We start from the raw sequence: 22,561 nt of genomic DNA on the forward strand, positions 1-22,561 counted from the left end.
TCCATCAGCCTCAGCTAGCATGGCCAATGATTGGGTGATGGGAGTCCAACAACATCTACAGGGAGGTGGAGCCAGGCTGCAAGGAGGCTAGTTTTCAGAACGACTGATCTTAACCAGCTAATTGAGGATCCTCAATTCCGCAGCTCCACTTTGCACCCATTTTCACCTTCACCCCTGTGTCCATGCCTCCCCCGTCTCCTTTTGTGCAACCCCCCCATTGCACACAAACCACCCCCGTGGTAACCTCTTGCATCTTACTCCTCCTAAAATGTTGCCGTGGCTAAGCACTCCTTTCATCCAACTAGAAAGCCACCTGTGACACAGTGCAATGAATCACCCAGTGGGAGCTGTGTGACGACAGTCTTACATTTCTATGTATATAGGAAGAAAACCCTGCCAAGGAGAACATTTGATCACATCGCTTTAAAGCACATTTTGAAACATGTGGTTTCCCTTCAGGAATCCTTGGAACTCCTCACGGAGCAACAATTCCCAACACCCTTAAAAAACTAGCGTTCCCAAGATTCTTTTTGTGAAAAACCGTACAATTTCCGCGTGCTTTAAATGTATATGGTGTGGTTGTGGCCATTGCTTCAAGTAACACAAAGAGCACTCTATGGGAGTTCATTGATATGATGTTTTTCTATGAGTTATACATTCTTAGAGCACCTGTTAGCTCACCTTCTGCCATGAGTTCATTGTTCGCATCACCTTTGTCCCCCTTGGGACCCCTCGATCCCTTTTCTCCTCGCTCTCCCTCTTTCCCAGGCAAGCCAATTTCGCCAGCATCCCCCTTTTCACCTTTCTCTCCAGGTTCTCCTTTCAATCCTGTTAGAAAAGAGGGAACATTCAATACCATTCTTGAGACGTGATTAACTACACCCAGAAGGGAATATCGTAGAATCGAGTGCCCTCTGTGGACATTCCAGAACAATGCTTTGTTTTTCAAGTTCAATCCATCATGTTTTCCCAGTGGGTTTGAGCTTATTTGAAGTAATTTGCTCAAAAGAAATAGCGTGGGGCTCAACTCTGCCTTGAGCTTTACGTCCAGTGAAGAAGGAAATGAACAATGGGCATGTTCAGAAAGCGTGAGGTAACCACGGTTTACCTCAGACATTCTAGATCTGATTCCTGACAGGGGCAACAAATCCCTAATGTCAGTTCAGGCTGGACCACATACATGCACACAAACCTCATTTTTGGAGACCCTTTCATCCCTTTCAAAAGCAAATAAATAATAAAAAAATAAAGTTGGAGGGATGTTGGCAAATCTTTGAGGAGGGCCAGGCCCAACCAAAAAGCTATCAGGTGGGATGGGCTTACTTTTAAAGACAAGGGGAAGTTGCTTGTTTCCCTTTTTAACAACACCAACAGCAAAACGTTGCCATTCTTGCAGCCCTTGTGCTACAGACCTAGCTATCTCCCACATGGAGAGGGATTTTGAAATGAGACTGTTATGTACTGAGTTGAATAGGATCCAAAATGCAGCAGTCTGACTGGTCCTATAACAATAGGATTCAGAATGCAGCAGTCTGATTGGTCCTAGAACAATAGGATCCGGAATGCAGCAGTCTGATTGGTCCACAGGAGCCACCCAATCCAGCTCCAGGTGGAAGTGAATCCGCAGCCTGATTGGCCTACAGGTGAATCCCGGAATAAGCCAATCACGTGGGGCCCATTGTGTAAATAATGTATATAAAGCAGACATTCTGGGGGAACTTCCATTCCTCCTCACCACTATGAGCTGAATAAAGAGCATGAAATCCACTCTCGACTCCAAGAATATTTCAGAGACATTGTTCAGACATGCGGTTTCCCACCTCCAGTCTGAAGTGGTACAGTCATCGCAAGAGAACAGCACCACATGATTTGTCTGAACTTCTTCAGAACTTCCTCCAAGGATCGAGGTGGGGAGAGAAGATACAACAAAGGGGGAAGGTCAGCTGCATATGTCATTCTCAAGTCCAAAAATATACCTGGTTTCCCTCTTTTTCCAATTTCTCCCTTCTGACCAGGGGTGCCAGGATCGCCATCTGATCCGTTAAGACCAGGCAGTCCATCAAGCCCGGGAGGACCTGACAAAATCAAAGAAATACATTTCAGGGAGTTCCACCCCCTGCACAGGATATTACATATCATCAAAAAGTATTTATTCCATTACTTTTCAAATTGCATTTACCTCTCACCCTTCTTCCCAGACCTGCTAAGCTGCAGAATTTCTGGATTTATAGATTTATAAAGGGAATTAATTGCATCCCCCTCATTTTTATTAATACCATTCAAGGAAAGGTTCCTCAGTGGTAAATAAACAAAGGACATCTCATGCCAAATGAACACCAGAAGTACATCTAAAGCTAAATTAGCATCATATGTGCCCCCCTCATTCTTTCCTCCCCCTTTTTAATTTGCAAAGCTTTATTTTGAAGTTAACAGTCTCGTAAGAAACCCAGAAGAAAATGCTGCTTTCTTCTACAGCATAACGACAACTGTGTCATCAGTTTCATAATATCCAGAAATTTAACTGATAACATGTGGAACATATGGAAGGGAGGAAAGACACTATGGACTAGAAATTAAAAGCAGGCCTGTGTTTGCCTTCCAATGGCTTGGAACGAGGAAAGTTAGCAGTTTTTGATGGTGCAATAATGCAGCTGGTGGAAGAGAATATTGAGATGCTGACAACAACATTCCAGAAATATGCTGCATCCATACCAACTTTGGGGGGTTCCTGTGGAAAATTTAAAGGTTTCCATAATCCACAAGGGAGTAAGACCCACGGAATACAGTGAGGCTTCAGCGCCGAGCAAACCTGCATAGACTTGTGCTATTTGTTCACAAAGACAGCTGTGGTCCTTTAGCAAGAAGGAAGGCCGAACCTCTCAACTGCAACTGAGACAAAAAGTTGTGCAGATCAGCACAACGCCTGTTTATTTGGAAGAAGCCCCCACTGATTTAAATGGAAATTGGAGCCTGTTGACTCTTGTTGCACAAGACTGGAGGGAACACAGTTCCATTGCTGCCTCTGCCGCACTCTCACATAGTTGTCCGTCCGGGTTTTCTGGAGGTTGTCAGCACCTGCTTCAGCGCATTAACTCCTGGAGGAGGCCTCAGAAGCCTGCCGAGACTTATTCCTATATTGTGGAACTCCCTCCTCACAGAAGTGGCCTTTGACCCTTGAGATGTGTGCTTTTACAACCCAGTGGGTGGCACTGTGGTCTAACAACTGAGCCTATTGGGCTTGCCAATCGGAAAGTCAGCGGCTTAAATCTGCACAACAGGGTGAGCTCCCATAGCTCTGTCCCAGCTCCTGCTAACCTAGCAGTTTGAAAGCACACCAGTGCGAGTAGATAAATAGGTACCACTGCGGTGGGAAGGTAAACGGCGTTTCCATGTGCTCTGGTTTCCATCATGGTGTCCCGTTGCGCCAGAAGCAGTTTAGTCCTGTTGGCCACATGACCCAGAAAGCTGTCTGTGGACAAATGCCAGCTCCTTTAGCCTGAAAGCGAGATGAGCACCGCAACCTCGTAGTCACCTTTGACTGGAGTTAACTGTCCAGGGGTCCTTAACCTTTACCTTTTTTTACAACGCAGCCCAATTCTGTGGTGGCCATTTGTTTCAACTGTTTTTAATGCGGGATTTTATGTTGCTTTAGCCAGCCCTGGGACCTGCTAGAGAAGGAGAAGATACAGCTGCCACCGCTATCATTAGCGTTGATCCAGAAACTGCAGCTAGGGCAAAATGTGGCAGCCAGGCTACCTCCCCAAAGCATGTTACAACACGGATGAAAGCGCTGCACTGACTGACGTTCTCCTACAGGGCTATGTTTAAGAATCATGTAAAAGGTAAAGGTAACCTGACCAGTAGGTCCAGTTGTGGCCGACTCTGTGTTGCGGCGCTCATCTCACTTTATTGGCCAAGGGAGCTGGCGTACAGCTTCCGGGTCATGTGGCCAGCATGACTAAGCCGCTTCTGGCGAACCAGAGCAGCACACGGAAACACCGTTTACCTTCCCGCCAGAGCGGTACCTATTTATCTACTTGCACTTGGACGTGCTTTCGAACTGCTAGGTTGGCAGGAGCAGGGACCGAGCAATGGGAGCTCACCCCATCGTGCTAGTATACAATTGATTGATTGATTGATTGATTGATTGATTGTGTTGGCAGGATCTATTTTGTTTCTCTTTCTTTCTTCAAAAAAGTTTTTATTAACAATTTCAACATAACAAATTATCAAAACATATCATATTCATTCTTTTTTACCCTTTCCCCCTTCAAACCCTCCCTCCTCCCTCCCAGAGACTTCTCTCAGCTCCTCTCTCTGATTTCTCAGCACATATTATTCTCGGCATGTTATAAAATTATACATATCCTTACATTATCTATCTACCATGTTATCATAGTATACAATTTTTTTAGTCTACAGTATACAAACAAGGGGAAGGGGAGGCAGGAGATAAACAGGGAAGGACAGTAAAAGCAGCTTTTTCAGCTAGTGCTTAAGCTTAGAGACAGAATCCGTTGCATCGCGCTACGGGAACATACAGGAGACGGGATATTACCTGGTATTCCTGGTGGTCCTAGACACATACAGAGAGACAGACAGAGAGAATAGTCAGTGCATTCCAAACTCATTTCCAAAACTGGAAATAGCACTCCAATGAATATCCCAGTACAGTGGTACCTCGGTTTAAGAACTTAATCCGTTCTTAAACTGAAACCATTCTTAAACAGAGGCACACTTTCCCTAATGAGGCCTCCCACCGCCGGTGCCCTTCCACCATTCAGTTTCCGTTCTTAGACCGAAGTAAAGTTCGCAAACTGGAACACTACTTCCGGTTTGGCAGAGTTTGTAAACCAAATTGTTCTTAAACAGGGCTGTTCTTAAACTGAGGTACCACTGTATCACACTGAAAATTACATTGAAACAAACAAAGGATATGTGTAACCATTTAGGTAGGGGTGGAGAAAATATTTCAGCCTAAGTGACACCTTCCCTTCTGGGGAGCTTTTTTATGGGAGGGGAGGCAGTGTCACATGTTGAAGCAAAAGCAGATGACTAAATAAATATAAAATGGGAAGATATTAATTAATTATCCCAGCACACCAGGTCTGAAACAACAATGTACATAAAAGGACTACAAACTTGAAATGGATTTCATATTTATAAGATGTAACAGAGGCGCTGTTTGTAAGTAGGAAGTAATACTAATAATAATACAGTCATAGCTTGGTTCTCAAATTTAATACATTCCAGGAGTCTGTTCAACTCTTGAAATGGTTTGAGAACCAAGGCGTGGCTTCCGATTGCCTGCAGGAGCTTCCTGCAGCCAATCGGAAGCAGTGGAAGTCATGTCAGATGTTCAGCTTCTGAAAAACGTTTTCGGTTTTTGATTGTTCGGAAGCCAAAATGTTTGACTTTAAAGGCGTTCAGCTTCCAAGTTTCCACTGTAATAATAATAATGTGGTCAGCTGCAGGAATGGACTAACGACAAGTGAAAGATCCACTGGACATTAAACAAGAGAAGATGCAACTACAGGAGGAAATGATTGACATATGTTTGCCACAGGAGCAGAATACCTGATTTTAAGAAATTGTATTAAATTAAAGTAATTTGGTTTGATTTGTAATAATTTGGGAAATTAATAAAAATAATTTTTAAAAGAGGATAAATGAATGTAAATTTACCTCTGTACAGCAGGCTAGTTGCTGTACACACTGACACTGTCACAACCCCCCTCTCTGTCCTCCATCCATCTCAAGGACACCTTGCAGCCAGGTGAGAACACTCAAGGAAGGTGTGAAATGAAAACTACCGTATTTTTCGCCCTATAGGACGCACCGTCCCATAAGACGCACCTAGTTTTTTTGGGGGGGAAATAAAGGGGGGGAAATTATTTCCCCCCAGGCGCGGGGCTGGGGCAGCCCGAGCTTCCCCCGACCCCAGCCCCCAAACAGGCAGCTCTCTGCAAGCCGTGGGAGCCCAGCGGTGGCTCCCGCTGCTTGAGGAGAGATCCGCGAAGCCTGCACACGCTGAGATCAGCGCGCGCAGGCTTCGGGATGCCTGCAACTCTCCCCAAGCAGCGGGAGCGTTCCCGCTGCTTGAGGAGAGATCCGCGAAGCCTGCACGCGCTGAGATCAGCGCGCGCAGGCTTCGGGATGCCTGCAACTCTCCCCAAGCAGCGGGAGCGTTCCCGCTGCTTGAGGAGAGATCCGCGAAGCCTGCACGCGCTGAGATCAGCGCGCGCAGGCTTCGGGATGCCTGCAGCTCTCCCCAAGCAGCGGGAACGTTCCCGCTGCTTGAGGAGAGATCCGCGAAGCCTGCACGCGCTGAGATCAGCGCGCGCAGGCTTCGGGATGCCTGCAACTCTCCCCAAGCAGCGGGAGCGTTCCCGCTGCTTGAGGAGAGATCCGCGAAGCCTGCACGTGCTGAGATCAGCGCGCGCAGGCTTCGGGATGCCTGCAACTCTCCCCAAGCAGCGGGAGCGTTCCCGCTGCTTGAGGAGAGATCCGCGAAGCCTGCACGCGCTGAGATCAGTGCGCGCAGGCTTCGGGATGCCGGCAACTCTCCCCAAGCAGCGGAAACGTTCCCGCTGCTTGAGGAGAGATCCGCGAAGCCTGCACGCGCTGAGATCAGTGCGCGCAGGCTTCGGGATGCCGGCAACTCTCCCCAAGCAGCGGGAGCGTTCCCGCTGCTTGCCGAGAGGTCCGCGAAGCCTGGAGAGCGAGAGGCGTCGGTGCGCACCTACCGCTCTCGCTCTCCAGGCTTCAGCGAAAGCCTGCATTCGCCCCATAAGACGCACCCACATTTCCCCTTCATTTTTGGAGGGGAAAAAGAGCGTCTTATAGGGCGAAAAATACGGTAAGTGGGATATGGCCTGGGGAGAGAGGATGTCCCTTGGGAGAGTCCCAGGGGAGAGACAGAGAGCTGCATTTGCCCCCCAAGCCTAAGGTTCCCCATCCCTACTTTGAAACAAAGATGGGTAAACTATGTCAGTTTGACTACAACTCCCATCAGCCCTGACCATTGGCCATGCTGACAGGGACTGATGGGAATTGTAGTCCAACTTGTGGAGAGCCACATGTTTCCCATCTCTACAGGTTTTAGGCAACCAGCAGTCCACACCCTCCTCCACAATTCGGCTACATGTGCCCCAGTCTCTGAGTTTACACACGTACATCGGCTGAACATAAGATGGGCATAGCTGTCAACGTTTCCCCGTTTTTTAAGGGAAATTCCCTTATTCCGAATAGGATTCCTCACAAGAAAAGGGAAAAGTTGACAGCTATGAAGATGGGAGGTTGGCAGCCTGAAGAACAGGGTGCAAATGCTCTAAATAAATAAATGTGCTCAAAGGTTAAACGAAAATGTCGGATTAACCTTTCGAAAAATGTTTGCCCTGCCTACTCAGGAAGGAAGCATTGGTTGCTGCTGTATTTATGTGGGAAACTGCTCACAATACGCACAACATAATACTTTGAAAAATACAGAAACATAATCCTTCCCTCTACCACCACCCAGTTCAGTTCACTGATGGCTAATCTTTCAAAACAAACAAACAAACTTCCTTCTCTGTTCCAAGCCCAGCACCCGCTTAAATTTCAGCCAATTGCTCTTTTGACAAAGCATGCATTCCTCAGGGTAGTCTCATTGTAGAGGATTGTGGCGCACTCGCTTTTTCACTCCTGCCAGCCAACATAATCCACTCCTTTACACCTTTGTATTTTTGGTGCCTCCCAAGAAGCTCTCAGCATCTCGGTTTGTAGCGCACATGAAAAGGGTGCATGGGATCTGAAGGCTGTGCCAAAACAAAAAAACGGAGCTGAATTAAATGGTGGCGAAGATCCTGCTTTAAGGCTTCCTCGTCCCTGCTTGACTCTTGGGAACCTGAAACTAGCAATGGGCAAACTGATCAATTTCTGTTTCTAACCGTTTCTCATTTCATCCAATCTTAAATTCAATTCTCCACATCTCCAAATCAGTTTGTGGGTTCTTGTTTTTTTAAGTCCTTGTGGAAATTCATCAGCCTTTGCATGCAAGATGTGTAGAATTACGTAGCAGCGACTCGTCCCCATTGTATCTAGTCCAGGTATGAGAAATTGGACCTTCCAGATGCTGCCATCATCCCTGGCTATTCACCATGCTGGTTCAGCAACATCTGGAAGGACAACGGTTCCCCACACCTGATCTAGAAAAACAGACGTCAAGTCATTGTTTATCCCTGAGGTCCTAGGCCAAAAATGCCGATGGACTGTGCTGGACATTTATAGCCAGCAAGTTCCATTTAGACCAGGGATAGGGAACCTGTGGCTCTTTACACTGGATTGCAGCTCCCATTACCCCTGACTATTGGGAGACCAAGGATAAATGAAGAACATGGAAGCCAAAGCCAATGGAAGCCAAAGGTTTCCATTAGCCGTGTTGCCATTAAGAAAGCAATCCAAAAGTACCAGTAGTGCCATTTCTTTATCAGGACCAACCTGAAATATTGCAAACTCGCTTAAGTTAGCAGCTCCTTTCCCCCAATTGCTGGCTTCAAGGTGTTTCGGACTCTAATTCCCATAAGCCTCAGCCAGCATAGCCAATGGTCGGGGATGATGGGTTTTGCAGTCCAGTAAGAACAGGTTGCAGAAAGCTGGGTTGGAGCATGGGTAGGCAAACTAAGGCCCGGGGCCTGGATCTGGCCCAATCGCCTTCTAAATCCGGCCCATGGACGGTCCCAGAATCAGGTTAATTTTACATGAGTAGAATGTGCCCTTTTATTTAAAATGCATCTCTGGGTTATTTGTGGGGCCTGCCTGGTGTTTTTACATGAGTAGAATGTGTGTTTTTATTTAAAATGCATCTCTGGGTTATTTGTGGAGCATAGGAATTCATTCATTCCCCCCCCAAAATATAGTCCAGCCCCCCCCCCAAGGTCTGAGGAACAGTGGACCGGCTCCCTGCTGAAAAAGTTTGCTGACCCCTGTGCTAGAGCATGCCAATGCAAGCAGGCTGCAACAAGGCATTCAGAAGTGGAGCAGGAACAGTTCCTCTCCCTCTAACCATATAAAAGCCATCAGATAGATGATAGATAGATAGATAGATAGATAGATAGATAGATAGATAGATAAAATCAGCTGTATTTCCACACTTAGACATGCTCCTAGAAGACCCTGGTTTAGAGCAGCTTTGGGTAGTGATACTGGTGGCAAATTTCTCCCACTGGTGTAGCAGCAATAAAATAGGCACAGACAGAAAAAGGTCCCCAGTTTGCCCGATCACAAATTCTCCAGCATACCTGTCAAGCACACTCCCTTTGTGCTGTTGCAGATCTCGATCATCACCCGGACCTGAAATCACAAAACACGGTATCTTTATGGCAGGGTGCAGAATGCAACATTTAGACAGCTTCCATACCATTCTAGCACATCAGAATAATGCATTAAAACAGAGTGTGCCACGACTCGAGATAAATAAATCAATTAAACGCAGAAAGGCTGCTCTCAGCTCCAAAGCACAAATCCATGGAGCCCAGCTCTATCGGTTGCTGTTGGTCAAAATGGATTTATGACATTTCCAGGGTGAGAGGCAATCTGAATGTCTACATGCTTAGCTTGTTCGCGTAGGAATCCAGAGGTTAGACAGGCATGATCCAGCAAAACTCATCTTATGTTCCTAAGAGGTTGCCCGCTGCATCTCTGCATGCTTAAATACTCTGAGTTCTTCCGATCATTATTTCTTGGGGCAGGGAGCTGGAGAATTCAGCATCCTTCTGCATCAGGAATGAATGGTCACTCAACCACTCCCAAGGCATAGACTAAGCATGATCTTCCCATTGTGTCTCTGCATGTCAAAAAGCCCAACTTTGCCACCTTCCAACCAGCCTCTGCTGCTGCAGGAATGGTTCTGCTGCATCTCTGTGTCTTAAGTGTTACAGTAATCCAATCACACCAAATGAAGAGATACAGAGCAATTCTACATCCTTGCTGGAAGATCCCTGTTGTGTCTCTGCTCGAGTCACTGTTCAAGGTAAACCTGCCAATCAGGAGACAAGTCTAGATCTGCAACTCATATTGACGCCCAGCAAGTGTGAGAGGGCCACCAAAGGCAAGGTGCCCTTTATAACTTGAGGCCCAAAATACAGTCTTAAAGATTTGCTTCCCAAGTGTGTCAGACCAAACATTTCTGAGTGTACAAGTACCCAGTTGAGCTCCCTCTCCGCTTGCAATTACAGTGGTGCCCTGCAATACGAATGCCTCGCAAGACGGAAAACTCGCTAGACGAATGAGTTTTCCATTTTGGAGGTGCTTCGCAAAACGAATTTCCTATGGGCTTGCTTTGCAAGACGACAATGTCCTGCAAGTTCCTGCTGGGTTTTTTTCCTTTCCCCCCTTTTTCTAAGCCGCTAAGCCGCTTATCAGCTGATCTGATCAGCAGATAAGCCGCTAAAAGCCGCTAAAAGCCGCTATTAGCGCTAATAGCGCTAATCCGCTAATCCTTCAATGGGCTTGCTTCGCAAGACGAAAAAACCGCTAGACGAAGAGAATCACAGAACGGATTCTTTTCGTCTTGCGAGGCAGCCCTGTATATAGTAAGCATACAGCTGGAAGGGATCTCAAAGGCTCTCTAGCCCAACCCCTGCCTGTGATCCACTGATACAGCATCCCTCTTGGGTAGCAAACCAGCCTCTGTTTGAAAGCCTAACAGGAACAAAAATCCAGTTTCCAATTTGAAGTGGATCTGTGATCTTTTATTAACTATTAATTCATGACTTCTTTCCTACAGCAGTGGTGATAAACCTCAGGACTGCAGGCAAATCGTGGCCCTCCAATCCTTCCTATGTGGCCCTTGGAACCCCCTCCCAGGCTGTACTCCCAATGTATTTGAACTCTGATAAGCTGGAAGGAGGACAGAAGAGAGCTTGGGATGGGGGTGGTGGGGTGTAGTGGCCCACCGCACCAAGGAAATAATTTAAAGGGATGAATGCTGGTTACTTTTTGTACAGACATCATTGCTGACAAACCAGGGAATGTAGTGTTCCAAAGGAGGGCAATGTTAGGACAAGCGTCAAAATGCAAACTAAGCTCATTTTTGAAAGAACACATTGGCCTTAACTGCTAAGGCCATGGGGTGGGGCTCTATGTTTTTTAATCAGGCATCAGAGGAATTGGGTACCATGCTCTCTCTCATTCAAAATATAAGCACCAGAGTGAACTCCCAGCAACTCTCCAATGTTATGACTTGTGATATTGTGGCTGGGAGCAGTGTGTGCCCTCCATCCTAACCCCACTCCTTTGCTGCTGCAAATCTCAGATCCTCCAAGTGCCCCTGTTTTCCAGGGACAGTCCCGGATTTACAGAAGCTGTCCCTGTTTCTTATTTGACCCCGGAATTTCCCGCTTCTCCTTAAAGGTAAAGGGACCCCTGACCATTAGGTCCAGTCGTGGCTGACTCTGGGGTTGCGGCGCTCATCTTGCTTTATTGACCAAGGAAGCCGGCATACAGCTTCCAGGTCATGTGGCCAGCATGACTAAGCTGCTTCTGGTGAACCAGAGCAGCGCACGGAAACACCGTTTACCTTCCCGCTGGAGCAGTACCTATTTATCTATTTGCACTTGGACGTGCTTTCGAACTGCTAGGTTGGCAGGAGCAGGGACCGAGCAACAGGAGCTCACCCCATCGTGGGGATTCGAACCACTGACCTTCTGACTGGCAAGTCCTAGGCTCTGTGGTTTAACCCACAGCACCACCCGCGTCCCTCCACTTCTCCTTAGGACATCCCTATTTTCTTTGGAGAAATGTTGGAGGGTATGGAGTTATGCAACCCCTGAGCCAAGGAGATAAGTAACTATATAACGTTTAGAAGACATCTGAAGGCAGCCCATTATAGGGAAGTTTTTTAATGTTTAATGTTTTATAATATTTTTATATACGTTAGAGTGGCTGGGGCAACCTAGTCAGATGCATGGGGTATAAATAAAATAATAATAATAATATTCATGATGAATGATGATGATGATGGTGATGATGATGGAATAGGACGTCCCTATTTTCATCAGAGAAATGTTGGAGGGTATGAAATCTTCAACTGGGGAAGCCAACACAACGTCCTGTGGGTGCTGTTGGACTCCAACTCCCATCAGTCCAAGCCAGCATGGCCAATGTTGGGTACCTGGGAGTTTGAAGTAGGGAACCCTGGGAAGCTGCCTTCTACCAAAACAGACCATGAGCCCATCAGGTTCAGTACTGTCCACATTGGTGGGAAGTGTCTCTCCAGGATTTCAGACGATGGGCAGCATTCCCAGCCTTACTTGGAAATGCCAGGAATTGAACTTCGGTCCTTCTGCATGCAAAGCAGATGCTCTCCCACTGAGCTATGTGCATAGAAGCAGGATTTATAACACTATCATTTCCACATCCTCTTTTCTCCCCCTGCTACCACTGATGCCATCCTAGTTTTGTGGTTGTTCTCCTGCCCTAAGTACATCCATTAAAATGAATGAACAGGTTTATTCTGAGAAAGCTTTAGCTGGGTACACGTCATACATCATCGTTATTGTTATTATTATTGTTATTATCATTGTTGTTGTTATTGTTATTATTATTGTTATTATTACTATTACTATTATTATTATTGTTATTATTGTTAAACAACTTACAAATTAAAATATATGGCAAATATACATGTCTGTAAAAGGTAAAACATAAAGGACCCCTGGACGGTTAAGTCCAGTCAAAGGAAACTATGGGGTTGTGGCGCTCATCTCGCTTTCAGGCCAAGGGAGCTGGCATTTGTCCACAGACAGCTTTCCGGGTCATGTGGCTAGCATCGCTACTGGTAGACCATAATGAGTGCCAGAGTGAATGGAAATGCTATTTACCTTCCCGCCACAATTTATCTACTTGTACTGGCGTGCTTTCGAACTGCTAGGTTGACAGGAGCTGGGACAGAGCAATGGGAGCTCATCCCGTCACAGGGATTCGAATCGCCAGCCTTCTCATCGGCAAGCCCTAGGCTCAGTGGTTTAGACCACAGCGCCACCCACGTCCCACAATGTCTATGTAGGCTTGTTTAAACAAGAAAGGTTTTAGCAGGTGCCTAAAACAGCCCAGAGAAGGATCAATAGGCAGGCATTTCCAAACTGTTCATATCACCTAGGAGTTTATCCTGTGTTATGTACTGAAGTTCTCACCCTGGGCCAGCAGGGGGATACTGTAGATAGTTTTCACTCTGGTCCACATATGCAAATAACAAAGTGAAAGTGATCGGATAGTTACAGAAAGTGTTACTGTTGCTTTGTATTTGAGCTCTATACAGTGGTGCCCCGCAAGACGAATGCCTCGCAAGACGGAAAACCCGCTAGACGAAAGGGTTTTCTGTTTTTGAGCTGCTTCGCAAGACGATTTTCCCTATGGGCTTGCTTTGCAAGACGAAAATGTCTTGCGAGTGTTCCGATTTTTTTTCGCTCCCCCCCCTTTTTCTAAGCCGCTAAGCCGCTAATAGCCTTTTAGCCGCTAATCCGCTAAGCCTTTAATAGCCGCTAAGCCGCTAATAGCACTAATCCGCTAAACCGCTAATAGGGTTGCTTCGCAAGACGAAAAAACTGCAAGACGAAGAGACTCGCGGAATGGATTAATTTCGTCTTGCGAGGCACTACTATATAAGCAGGTTGGCTGAAGCCTTCAGGCCAGTTCTGTTCTGGAAGAATTGCTGTGTCGTCTGATATGTTCACCCACAACTTAACATCCTGCATAACAATAACATAATCCCACTGAAAACAAGGATGGGGCACCTGTGGCCTTCCAGATGATTCATAGAATTGCACAGAGACCCTGAGGCTCATCCTGCCCAACACCCAGCAATGCAGCAATGGGCAGCTGTCCCATATGGGGATCGAACCTGCAACCTTGGCATTATCAACACCATGCTCTAACCTGCTGAGCTATCCAGGAAGATGTTAGACTCCAACTCCCATCAGCCCCAGCCAGCATGGCCAATGGCCGCTGATGATGGGAAGTGTAGTCCAGCAACATCTCAGGATCCACAGGCTTACCCCACCCCAATTTAAAAGGTACTGCAGGATCCGGTTCTCTTCTGCATCTAGACACACGACCCATGTTTGCCTTTGGGAAACAGTTTGAGCCTCTGCCTTTGGGCGGTCTTGAGAAAAGAATGTGAGATTATTAGCAAGCCCTATCTGGAACACGAGCAAAACTCTGCTCAGCGACATAATACAAATAGGGTTGATGAGCAAGGAATTTTGGACGCGCATCAAAGTGCTCCTCTCACATTCCACGCGGCGCTTTTCACCGAACTGAGAATGAGTCATTTACTACAGATTTGGGCTTCTTTGTTTTGCACCGTCGTCCAATCTATAGCCATGCCAGAATATCATGACTGCGTTCCAGATTCCTTGCCATCTCCTTTTTGCTTATTTTGCTTTCATTTCCACGCTTTTGTTCACAAAGTCGGGCGACTGATTGCTCACTCTTTGCAGAGCTTCTTCAACGAAAACACTTTGTCAACTGGCATAATCATAGCGAGAGTCTATTAAGAGAGAGCGGGAGGGTTGGGGGTGGGGGTGGAGGAGGAGGAATTTGTCCTGCAATTTGTTTTGACACAAAAGAATGAATCGAGGGATGGAAAAATGGCCACTGATTTTTCGTTGTTGCAATACTTGTCTCTAGATCGGGAGCTACTGAAGACATAGGAATGCACCCAGCAAAAAGGATGAAAGTCTCTTTCTTTTACTCATAGAATTTCCACACCACTGTTGCCAAGCAAAAGACAGTGGGATATAGCAAAAAAGCAGAAGATTTATATGATCTGAAGAAAAACCAGAGTATGAGACGGGAGGGGAGTATAGGACAGGATAGAGGCCTGCAATAGACCCCCTACACTCAGCCCACACCTACAGCATACATGTAAAACACTATAACGGCACTTTTAAACAGCCATGGCTTCCCACAAAGAATTATGGGAGCTGTAGTTCGTTCAGGAGGCCAAGGGTTGTCAGGACACACACACACACTCCTACAACTCCCAGAGTTCCCTGGGAAGATGGTTTGATTGCGAAGCCACTCCAGCAACTTAATATGTGTAGACACAAACTAACTGAGATTTCCCACCCACTCCCAGGATCTACACAAAGTAGAACAACACTGGGAAACAGCTTCAGGGGAACACTGACGGCCAGCTAAGGTAAAGGTAAACGGACCCCTGACCATTAGGTCCAGCCGTGGCCGACTCTGGGGTTGCGGCGCTCATCTCGCTTTATTGGCTGAGGGAGCCGGCGTACAGCTTCCAGGTCATGTGGCCAGCATGACTAAGCCGCTTCTGGCGAACCAGAGCAGCACACGGAAACGCTGTTTACCTTCCTGCCGGAGTGGTACCTATTTATCTACTTGCACTAGAGAGCTAGAGAGCAACTAAAACTCAAATATACTCGGAGTCGAGAGTGGATTTCATGCTCTTTATTCAGCTCATAGTGGTGAGGAGGAATGGAAGTTCCCCCAGAATTTCTGCTTTATATACATTGTTTACACAATGGGCCCCACGTGATTGGCTAATTCCGGGAGTCACCTGTAGGCCAATCAGGCTGCGGATTCACTTCCACCGGGAGCTGGATTGGGTGGCTCCTGTGGACCAATCAGACTGCTGCATTCCGGATCCTATTGTTCTGGGGCCAATCAGACTGCTGCCTTTTGGATCCTATTCAACTCAGTACATAACAAAAACCAAATCGTCTTCTGTTTGTTTTCCCCCATCTTTTCCATTTCTTACCTTTTGCAAGAACATCTGCAGAACAGATGACGTTAGCTTTGCAATTTTGAGAGCTTGATCTGTTCTCTCTCTCTTGGGGGAGGAAGATGAAGCAAAAGCAGTGAAACACTGGCTCATCTGACAGCCTTCACAAGTATCCCAAGAAATGTGCATGAGGAAACTGCCTTACATGGAACCAGACTAGCTCATTGTTGTCTGCACTGACTGACAGTGGCTCTCCAGGCTGTCTTCCAGACTCCCTGGACCTGCCAGCAATAGAACCTAGGACTTTCTGCATGCAAAGGAGATGCTCTAACCACTGAGCTGCAGCCCTTTAGCAGTCCTTTAAAATGCAAATGATGGTCCCTAGCTTTCTGGCTATGTAATAGGAATGATCTAATGAAAGGGTCTGAACAGGTGAGATCTTATGGAGCCACACAGCCGTGGGTAATTTATGCAGGCTTCTCTGGCACTCACAGGGTAAGGAGACAAGAGGAAGCAGCAAGCATGGAAAGCAAGCATGCCTTGTAGTGGTTGGCATGATGGAGGAACAAAAAAAATTCAAAATACATATTGTGCGAAGACTTAGATTTCAGAACACCTAATGCAAGCACCTGGCTCCATGGTACTTGATACCTGAGTCTGGACAGAAGCTCCACAAGTAAGACATGTGCAATAGAAGTTCTTCCATCCTATTTATACCCACCTTTAAAATTAATGAATGGATAAAATTGCCACTCAATTGTATTCCTCCCCCCCTTTCCTTTCTTGCATTTTTAAAGATCTGCTGGTACAGATGTCATTCTTCGCTGCCAGTTTTATTCTGGGTTCAGATTTCATTTTGCATTTCACTTTAAATCACCCTGAGAACTTTTTTTTGTCAAATATTGGCAATTAAATACAGAAAGAGTCACCAGTTTACACCCAGACCTGGCACCTGCACCTTTAACCATCATTTAGTCTGCAGCAATTGGAATGTGATGATGCTCCTTGGACAGTAGCAAGACTATCAATGGCCACTAGCCCTGATGGCTGTTTTCTACCTCCATAGAGACATTATGCCTCTGAATACCAGCCTTACTCTATGTGGGGCTGCCCTTGAGACTGACCCAGAAACTCCAGTGGGTGCAGAATGCCGTGGTGAGACTCCTTACGGGGTCCTCGCTGCAGGATCACATTCCGCCAGTGCTATGCCAGCTGCACTGGCTCCCGGTGGAGTACAGGATCAGGTTTAAGGTGCTGGTTTTGACCTTTAACGCCCTATACGGCCTAGGACCCTTGTACCTACAGGACCGCCTCTCCTGGTGTGTCCCACGGAGGACCTTACAGTCTTCAAATAAAAACATCTTGGGGATCCTGGGCCACAGGAAGGTTAGGCTGGCCTCAACCACAGCCAGGGCTTTTTCGGCCATGGCCCTGATCTGGTGGAACTCTCTGTCACAAGAGACTAGGGCCCTGTGGGACTTGACATCTTTCCACAGGGCCTGCAAGGCAGAGCTGTTCCACCAGGCCTTTGGCCAGGGCACAGCCTGACCTCCTCTCTCCTTCTGTCATCCTCATAGAACTCTAGCCCAGTGGTTGCCATTAATTTGATTCTGAACTGATTTTAGAATGTATTTCAATTAATTGACTGTGATTTTATGTAAATTGTGCTATTTTTACTGTTGTTAGCTGCTCTGAGCCAGGCTTTGGCTGGGGAGGGTGGGATATAAATAAATTATTATTATTAACATTATTATTATTATTATTATTATTGAAAGTGTGCTGTTCTGCTTGGGTCTCGCTTGCAAGCTTCCCATAGTGATCTGGTTGGCCACTGTGAAAGCAGAATACTGGACTAGATGCGGCTTTGGCCTGACTCTGCAGCCAAGCTCCTCCTATTATTATTATTTTATTATTTATTGAATTTATACACTGCCCTATACCCGGAGGTCTCAGGGCGGTTCACAGAAAAGATCACAATATATAAAATCAAAATAACTACAATAACACAATAACACAGCCCCCACCCCACCCCCAAAAGAGCCACATTTTAAAAGGGCATAGGATGTTAACCAAAGGCCTGGTTAAAAAGGTGTATAATGAAGGCACCAGGTGAACTTCCCTGGGGAGAGCATTCCACAGATGGGGAGCCACTGCAGAGAAGGCCCTGTTCTTGTGTTGCCACCCTCTGGACCCCTCGGAGAGGAGGCTCATGAAGGAGGGCCTGAGAAGATGATCTCAGGGTCTGTGTAGGTTCATGTGGAAAGAGGTGGTCCTTGAGGTATTGCAGTCCTGAGCCATTTAAGGCTTTATAGGTCAAAACCAGCACTTTGAATTGGGACCAGACACTAATTGGTAGCCAGTGCAGTCGGACCAGGATCGGTGTAATATGCTCAAACCAACTTGCTCCGGTGAGCAACTTGGCTGCTGAATTCTGCACTAGCTGAAGTTTCCAAACTGTCTTCCTATGTTGTTATGGCAAGCTTTAAAGTGTTGCAGATCATTAAAGGCACAGAAGCCTGGGCCAGTTGACAACTCTCTAAACTGAATGTCAGCTGTAGACACGTTGTGACTATATAATCGCTCAGACAACTGTTGTATATCCTGGAAGAAAGTTCTGTTTTTGTTTTTACTGCAATGCAGTTTAGGATTAGATAGCATTTGCATACCTTGTGGTTCTGTCTTAGGATACAAAATATCACACAGCAACTGTCAATGCTACAGATAAAGTATTTTATGGGGGAAACATCCAACGGATCATAAATTCTATCACTGTCAAGCCATCTCCCTGAGTGTGCACAAAAGTTATCATAGAATCACAAAACTGTTCCGACCCCCTGCAATACAGAAGGGGCTTTTCTCGTGGTTATGCAGCTGTGCCTCATGAAAATCCAATCTAACCCACCGGATCGAAGCTTGGTAAAGCAAAATCTCTCTTTGGATTTTCTGCACAACTGATAAGATCAAATTCAGCAGATAAGATTGGAGCTTTGCAAGACACGGCTGCAGAAGAACCAGAAAAGTTCTTGGACCCAGAGGAATCAATCGGTACACAATATAATCGAAATACAGGTCAAGCAAAAGTATGGATGAGAGTGGTATAAAGGCAGAGTGTGGGTTTTCGGATAGTTTGCTAAGGCTGTTGATTCCTCCAACAAATCAGAGGGTTTGGAGGTGCTCAAAGCTACAGGGATGTAAAGAAAAATTAAGAGGTGTTTCCATTTTAAGTAAAAAGGTAAAGGTAAAGGACCCCTGGGCGGTTAAGTCCAGTTAAAGGTGACTGTAGGGTTGTGGCACTCATCTCGCTTTCAGGCCAAGGGAGCCAGTGTTTGTTCACAGACAGCTTTCTGGGTCATGTGGCCAGCAGGACTAAACCACTTCTGGTGCAACGGAACATCATGATGGAAATCAAAGCACCCGGAAATGCTGTTTACCTTCCCGCCGAAGTGGTACCTATTTATCTACTTCCACTGGTGTGCTTTCAAACTGCTAGGTTGGCAGGAGCTGGGACAGAGCAACGAGAGCTCACTCCATCATGGGGATTAAAACCGCCGACCTTCTAATTGGCAAGCACAAGAGGCTCAGTGATTTGGACCACAGTGCCACCTTACAGAGAAATTAAGAGGTGTTGATGTTTTAAGTACTGCTGTTCAGCTGATGTTTTGGCTTACCTTGGCAGTGCAGAACAAGCTGTCCAAAATACCAAAGTGCCACCAAAATCACAACCTGGAGATTGACTCTACCCATTTAAACCTAGGGAGAGGGAATTGCAGCATCTGCAGCCTGCCCCCTTCCCTAGCCCTCTCCTCCAGCCCCTGCTGTGTAGCACACTTGGAGGTCTTGCACAGCACAACAAAAAGAGGAACATGGGAAGTTGCATTCTACTGAATCGGACCATTTAGCTTGTGTCTACACTGACTGGCAGTGACTCTTTGCGGTTTCAGAATAGAAGTCTTTCTCCGTCCTGCATTCCAGGGGTTGGGCTAGATGACCTTTGGGTCCCTTCCAACTCAACATGAGTACATTATCCTACCTGGAGATGCCAGGGACTGAACCTGGGAATTTCTGGCTAATTAAATCAATAGAGTTTTTGTTTTTTGAAAAATGATACCCTGCTTATGGCTGCACACAATTCAACAGTTATTATTAAGGCACTTAAATATACACTCTTTGGCTGGTATCCTGCACATACCCAGGTTGCTTAGATCCAACCTGAGCACAGGCATGTGAATGGAAGAAATCCTCTAACAGGCTTCAGATCGCAAAATTCAACAGGTGGTGCCTTTCTGAAGCGTGGTCATGCAGAGACAGGGAAAGCTGTAGCTGTCAAGCACACAGGAGCCTTTGACACAGGGGGTGATGCTAACCCTGGATATTTCAGGCCCCCCACCTTCACCAAATATCAGGGCCTTCATTCCCCCTTGCCATCTTTATCTGCTGGCCTCGCTCCGGTGCCGCGAAGAGTGGCTGAAATCCAACAGGAGGAACTTCCTTCCTTCATTTTTATGCGTTTTCTGTTTTACCATTTAAAATACTCATTTTACATCCTTCAGATATCAGTGACTTCCCTTCTTCTCTTTCCATGGTTCATTTTACATATCGTAAATCCCTGCATATTTTACAATAACTATGTCATTCAGTATCCCATTATTGCACCCATCAAAACTTGGTTTAAACTGTTGAATTTATCTTAATGCTGCCAGCGTTTTCAGCTGTATACAATTATTTTCTCTTATTCTATATGTTAAGTCTGCGAGTTGTGCATATTCCATTCTTCTTTAGTTGGGACCTTGCTCGTTTTCCATTTTTGGGCTAATGAAACATAGACCACAGCAGCAGCAGACATCAATTAGCTTTTTTGACACCTGGGAATTTCAGTCTGAATTATCCCCAACAAAAAGGACTCTGGTTTTTTTCCAGTTCATTGTGGATCACTTCCCAATACCCCTTTACCCTAAAAGGGTCCAACCGGGGGGACTGATTTTCTGCCCCTCTCCATAGCGCAAGCTGCACCTGTTGGATTTCCGCTGGCTGCAGCACAGGAGCTCTGCCAGTGCGGACTTGTGGGTAGCAAGCCTGACCTTGGGGGCAGAAAACTGGAGCTTTCCAAGCGCAGATTTCTCTCTGGATCTCTAGGGAGAAACCCAGTCTCGACCCCGACCCCTCCGACCCCTCGACAGGCCAGAGCGCCCCCTACCGGCACCATGGAGTAGGTCATCATCATGAGCATGTCCTCGTCCTCGGCGCGGATGTGGCTCTTGGCGAGGGCGCGCCTCCGCTGACTCCTCTTGTCGCGGCCGCCCGACGCTTGGGCGAGGCCGCCGTCCGACGGGGCGCCGCCGTCGCGGAGGTGCCGCAGCGCGCTCGGCGGAACCTGGGGCTGTCGCAGCTGCGCCACCTCCTCCTGGGTCGCCTGCAGTGCGGCGCTCAGCTCCCGCCACTGTCCCAGCAAGAAGACGGTGCCCGCGGCGCTGAGCGCCGACAGCAACCCGACGGCAGCCAGCGCGCAGCACAGCGCCCGGCTGCCCGCTGCCTGGCCCTGCATCGCGACGCCCGACGGACCAGGCGCTCCTCGCTGGGACAACTCGGCCGGGGGTGGCAGGGGGCTCGGCCGCGACGGGGAGGCGCTTATGCCCCGTGGGCGGCTGGCTCGCACCGTCGGGGGCGGAAGGGCTGCGAGTGGCGCGCGCCCCGGCGCTGGGAGGGACGGAGAGAGGCTGGCCGGGACACGGGCCAACCCAGCAGGCGAGCGCAGGGCGAGCCCGCGAGGGCGAAGGCTCCGCGCAAAACACGTGTTCTGCGGGCAGATGGATCGAGCCCTGACTGCTCCAGACTGGGGTCTTTAGGAAACCCTATAGAGTTTGGAAGGGACCCCGAGGGTTGTCTAGTACAAACCCCTGCAATGCAAAAACCTCAACTCGATTCTACATGACAGACAGCCATCCAAACTCTGCTTGCAAACCTCCAGAGAAGAAGAGTCCACTAACTACCAAAGAAGTCTGTTCCCCTGTCAAGCAGCTCTTACCATCACAAAATTCTTCCTGATATTTAGTTGGAATCTCTTTTCTTGTACAGTGGTACCTCGGGTTAAGTACTTAATTCGTTCCGGAGGTCCGTTCTTAACCTGAAACTGTTCTTAACCTGAATCACCACTTTAGCTAATGGGGCCTCCTGCTGCCGTCGCGCCGCCGGAACACTATTTCTGTTCTCATCCTGAAGCAAAGTTCTTAACCCAAGGTACTATTTCTGGGTTAGTGGAGTCTGTAACCTGAAGCGTATGTAACCTGAAGCGTATGTAACCTGAGGTACCACTGTAACTTGAATCCATTGGTAAAGGTAAAAGGTAAAGGACCCCTGGACGGTTAAGTCCAGTCAAAGGTGACTGTGGGGTTATGGTGCTCATCTCCCTTTCAGGCCGAGGGAGCCAGCGTTTGTCCACAGACAGCTTTCTGGGTCATGTGGCCAGCAGGACTAAACCACTTCTGGTGCAACGGAACACCGTGACAGAGCTCGCTCCATCGCGGGGATTTGAACCACCAACCTTCTGATCAGCAAGTGCAACTCATTGGTACAGGTCCTATCCTCCAAAGCAGGGGAAAACAAGCTTGCTCCATCGCTGATCAAAGACGACTGTCATATCGCCTCTCAGTCTCTTCTTTCCTAAGCTAAATATAACCAATTCCCTCAGCCGTTCCCCATAAGACTTGTTTTCCAGATCCTTGATCATCTTGGTCGCCCTCCTTTGCACATGTTCCAGCTTATCAATATCCTTCTTAAATTGTGGTGCCCGGAACTGGACATAGGACTCCAGGTATGGTCTGACCAAGGTGGAGAGCC

At 47.3% G+C, this 22,561-nt stretch overlaps 1 protein-coding gene across 1 annotated transcript in view; it reads right to left on the bottom strand.

Annotated features, from left to right (window-relative positions):
* GLDN (gliomedin) overlaps nucleotides 1-21,458 on the bottom strand; it is a 35,636-nt gene extending 14,178 nt beyond the window's left edge. Inside the window, exons 1-5 of the mRNA XM_083475821.1 lie at nucleotides 20,922-21,458; nucleotides 9,279-9,330; nucleotides 4,559-4,576; nucleotides 1,977-2,075; nucleotides 682-828 (exon numbers count right to left, since the gene is read on the bottom strand). Coding sequence (XP_083331947.1) covers nucleotides 682-828; nucleotides 1,977-2,075; nucleotides 4,559-4,576; nucleotides 9,279-9,330; nucleotides 20,922-21,269 — 664 coding nt within the window. The 5' untranslated portion in view covers nucleotides 21,270-21,458. The remainder of the gene's footprint in view (nucleotides 1-681; nucleotides 829-1,976; nucleotides 2,076-4,558; nucleotides 4,577-9,278; nucleotides 9,331-20,921) is intronic.
* Between the last annotated feature and the right edge of the window lie 1,103 nt (nucleotides 21,459-22,561).

The sequence above is a fragment of the Podarcis liolepis genome (genome assembly GCF_965112155.1).
Source record: "Podarcis liolepis genome assembly, chromosome: 14".
NCBI lineage: Eukaryota > Metazoa > Chordata > Lepidosauria > Squamata > Lacertidae > Podarcis > Podarcis liolepis.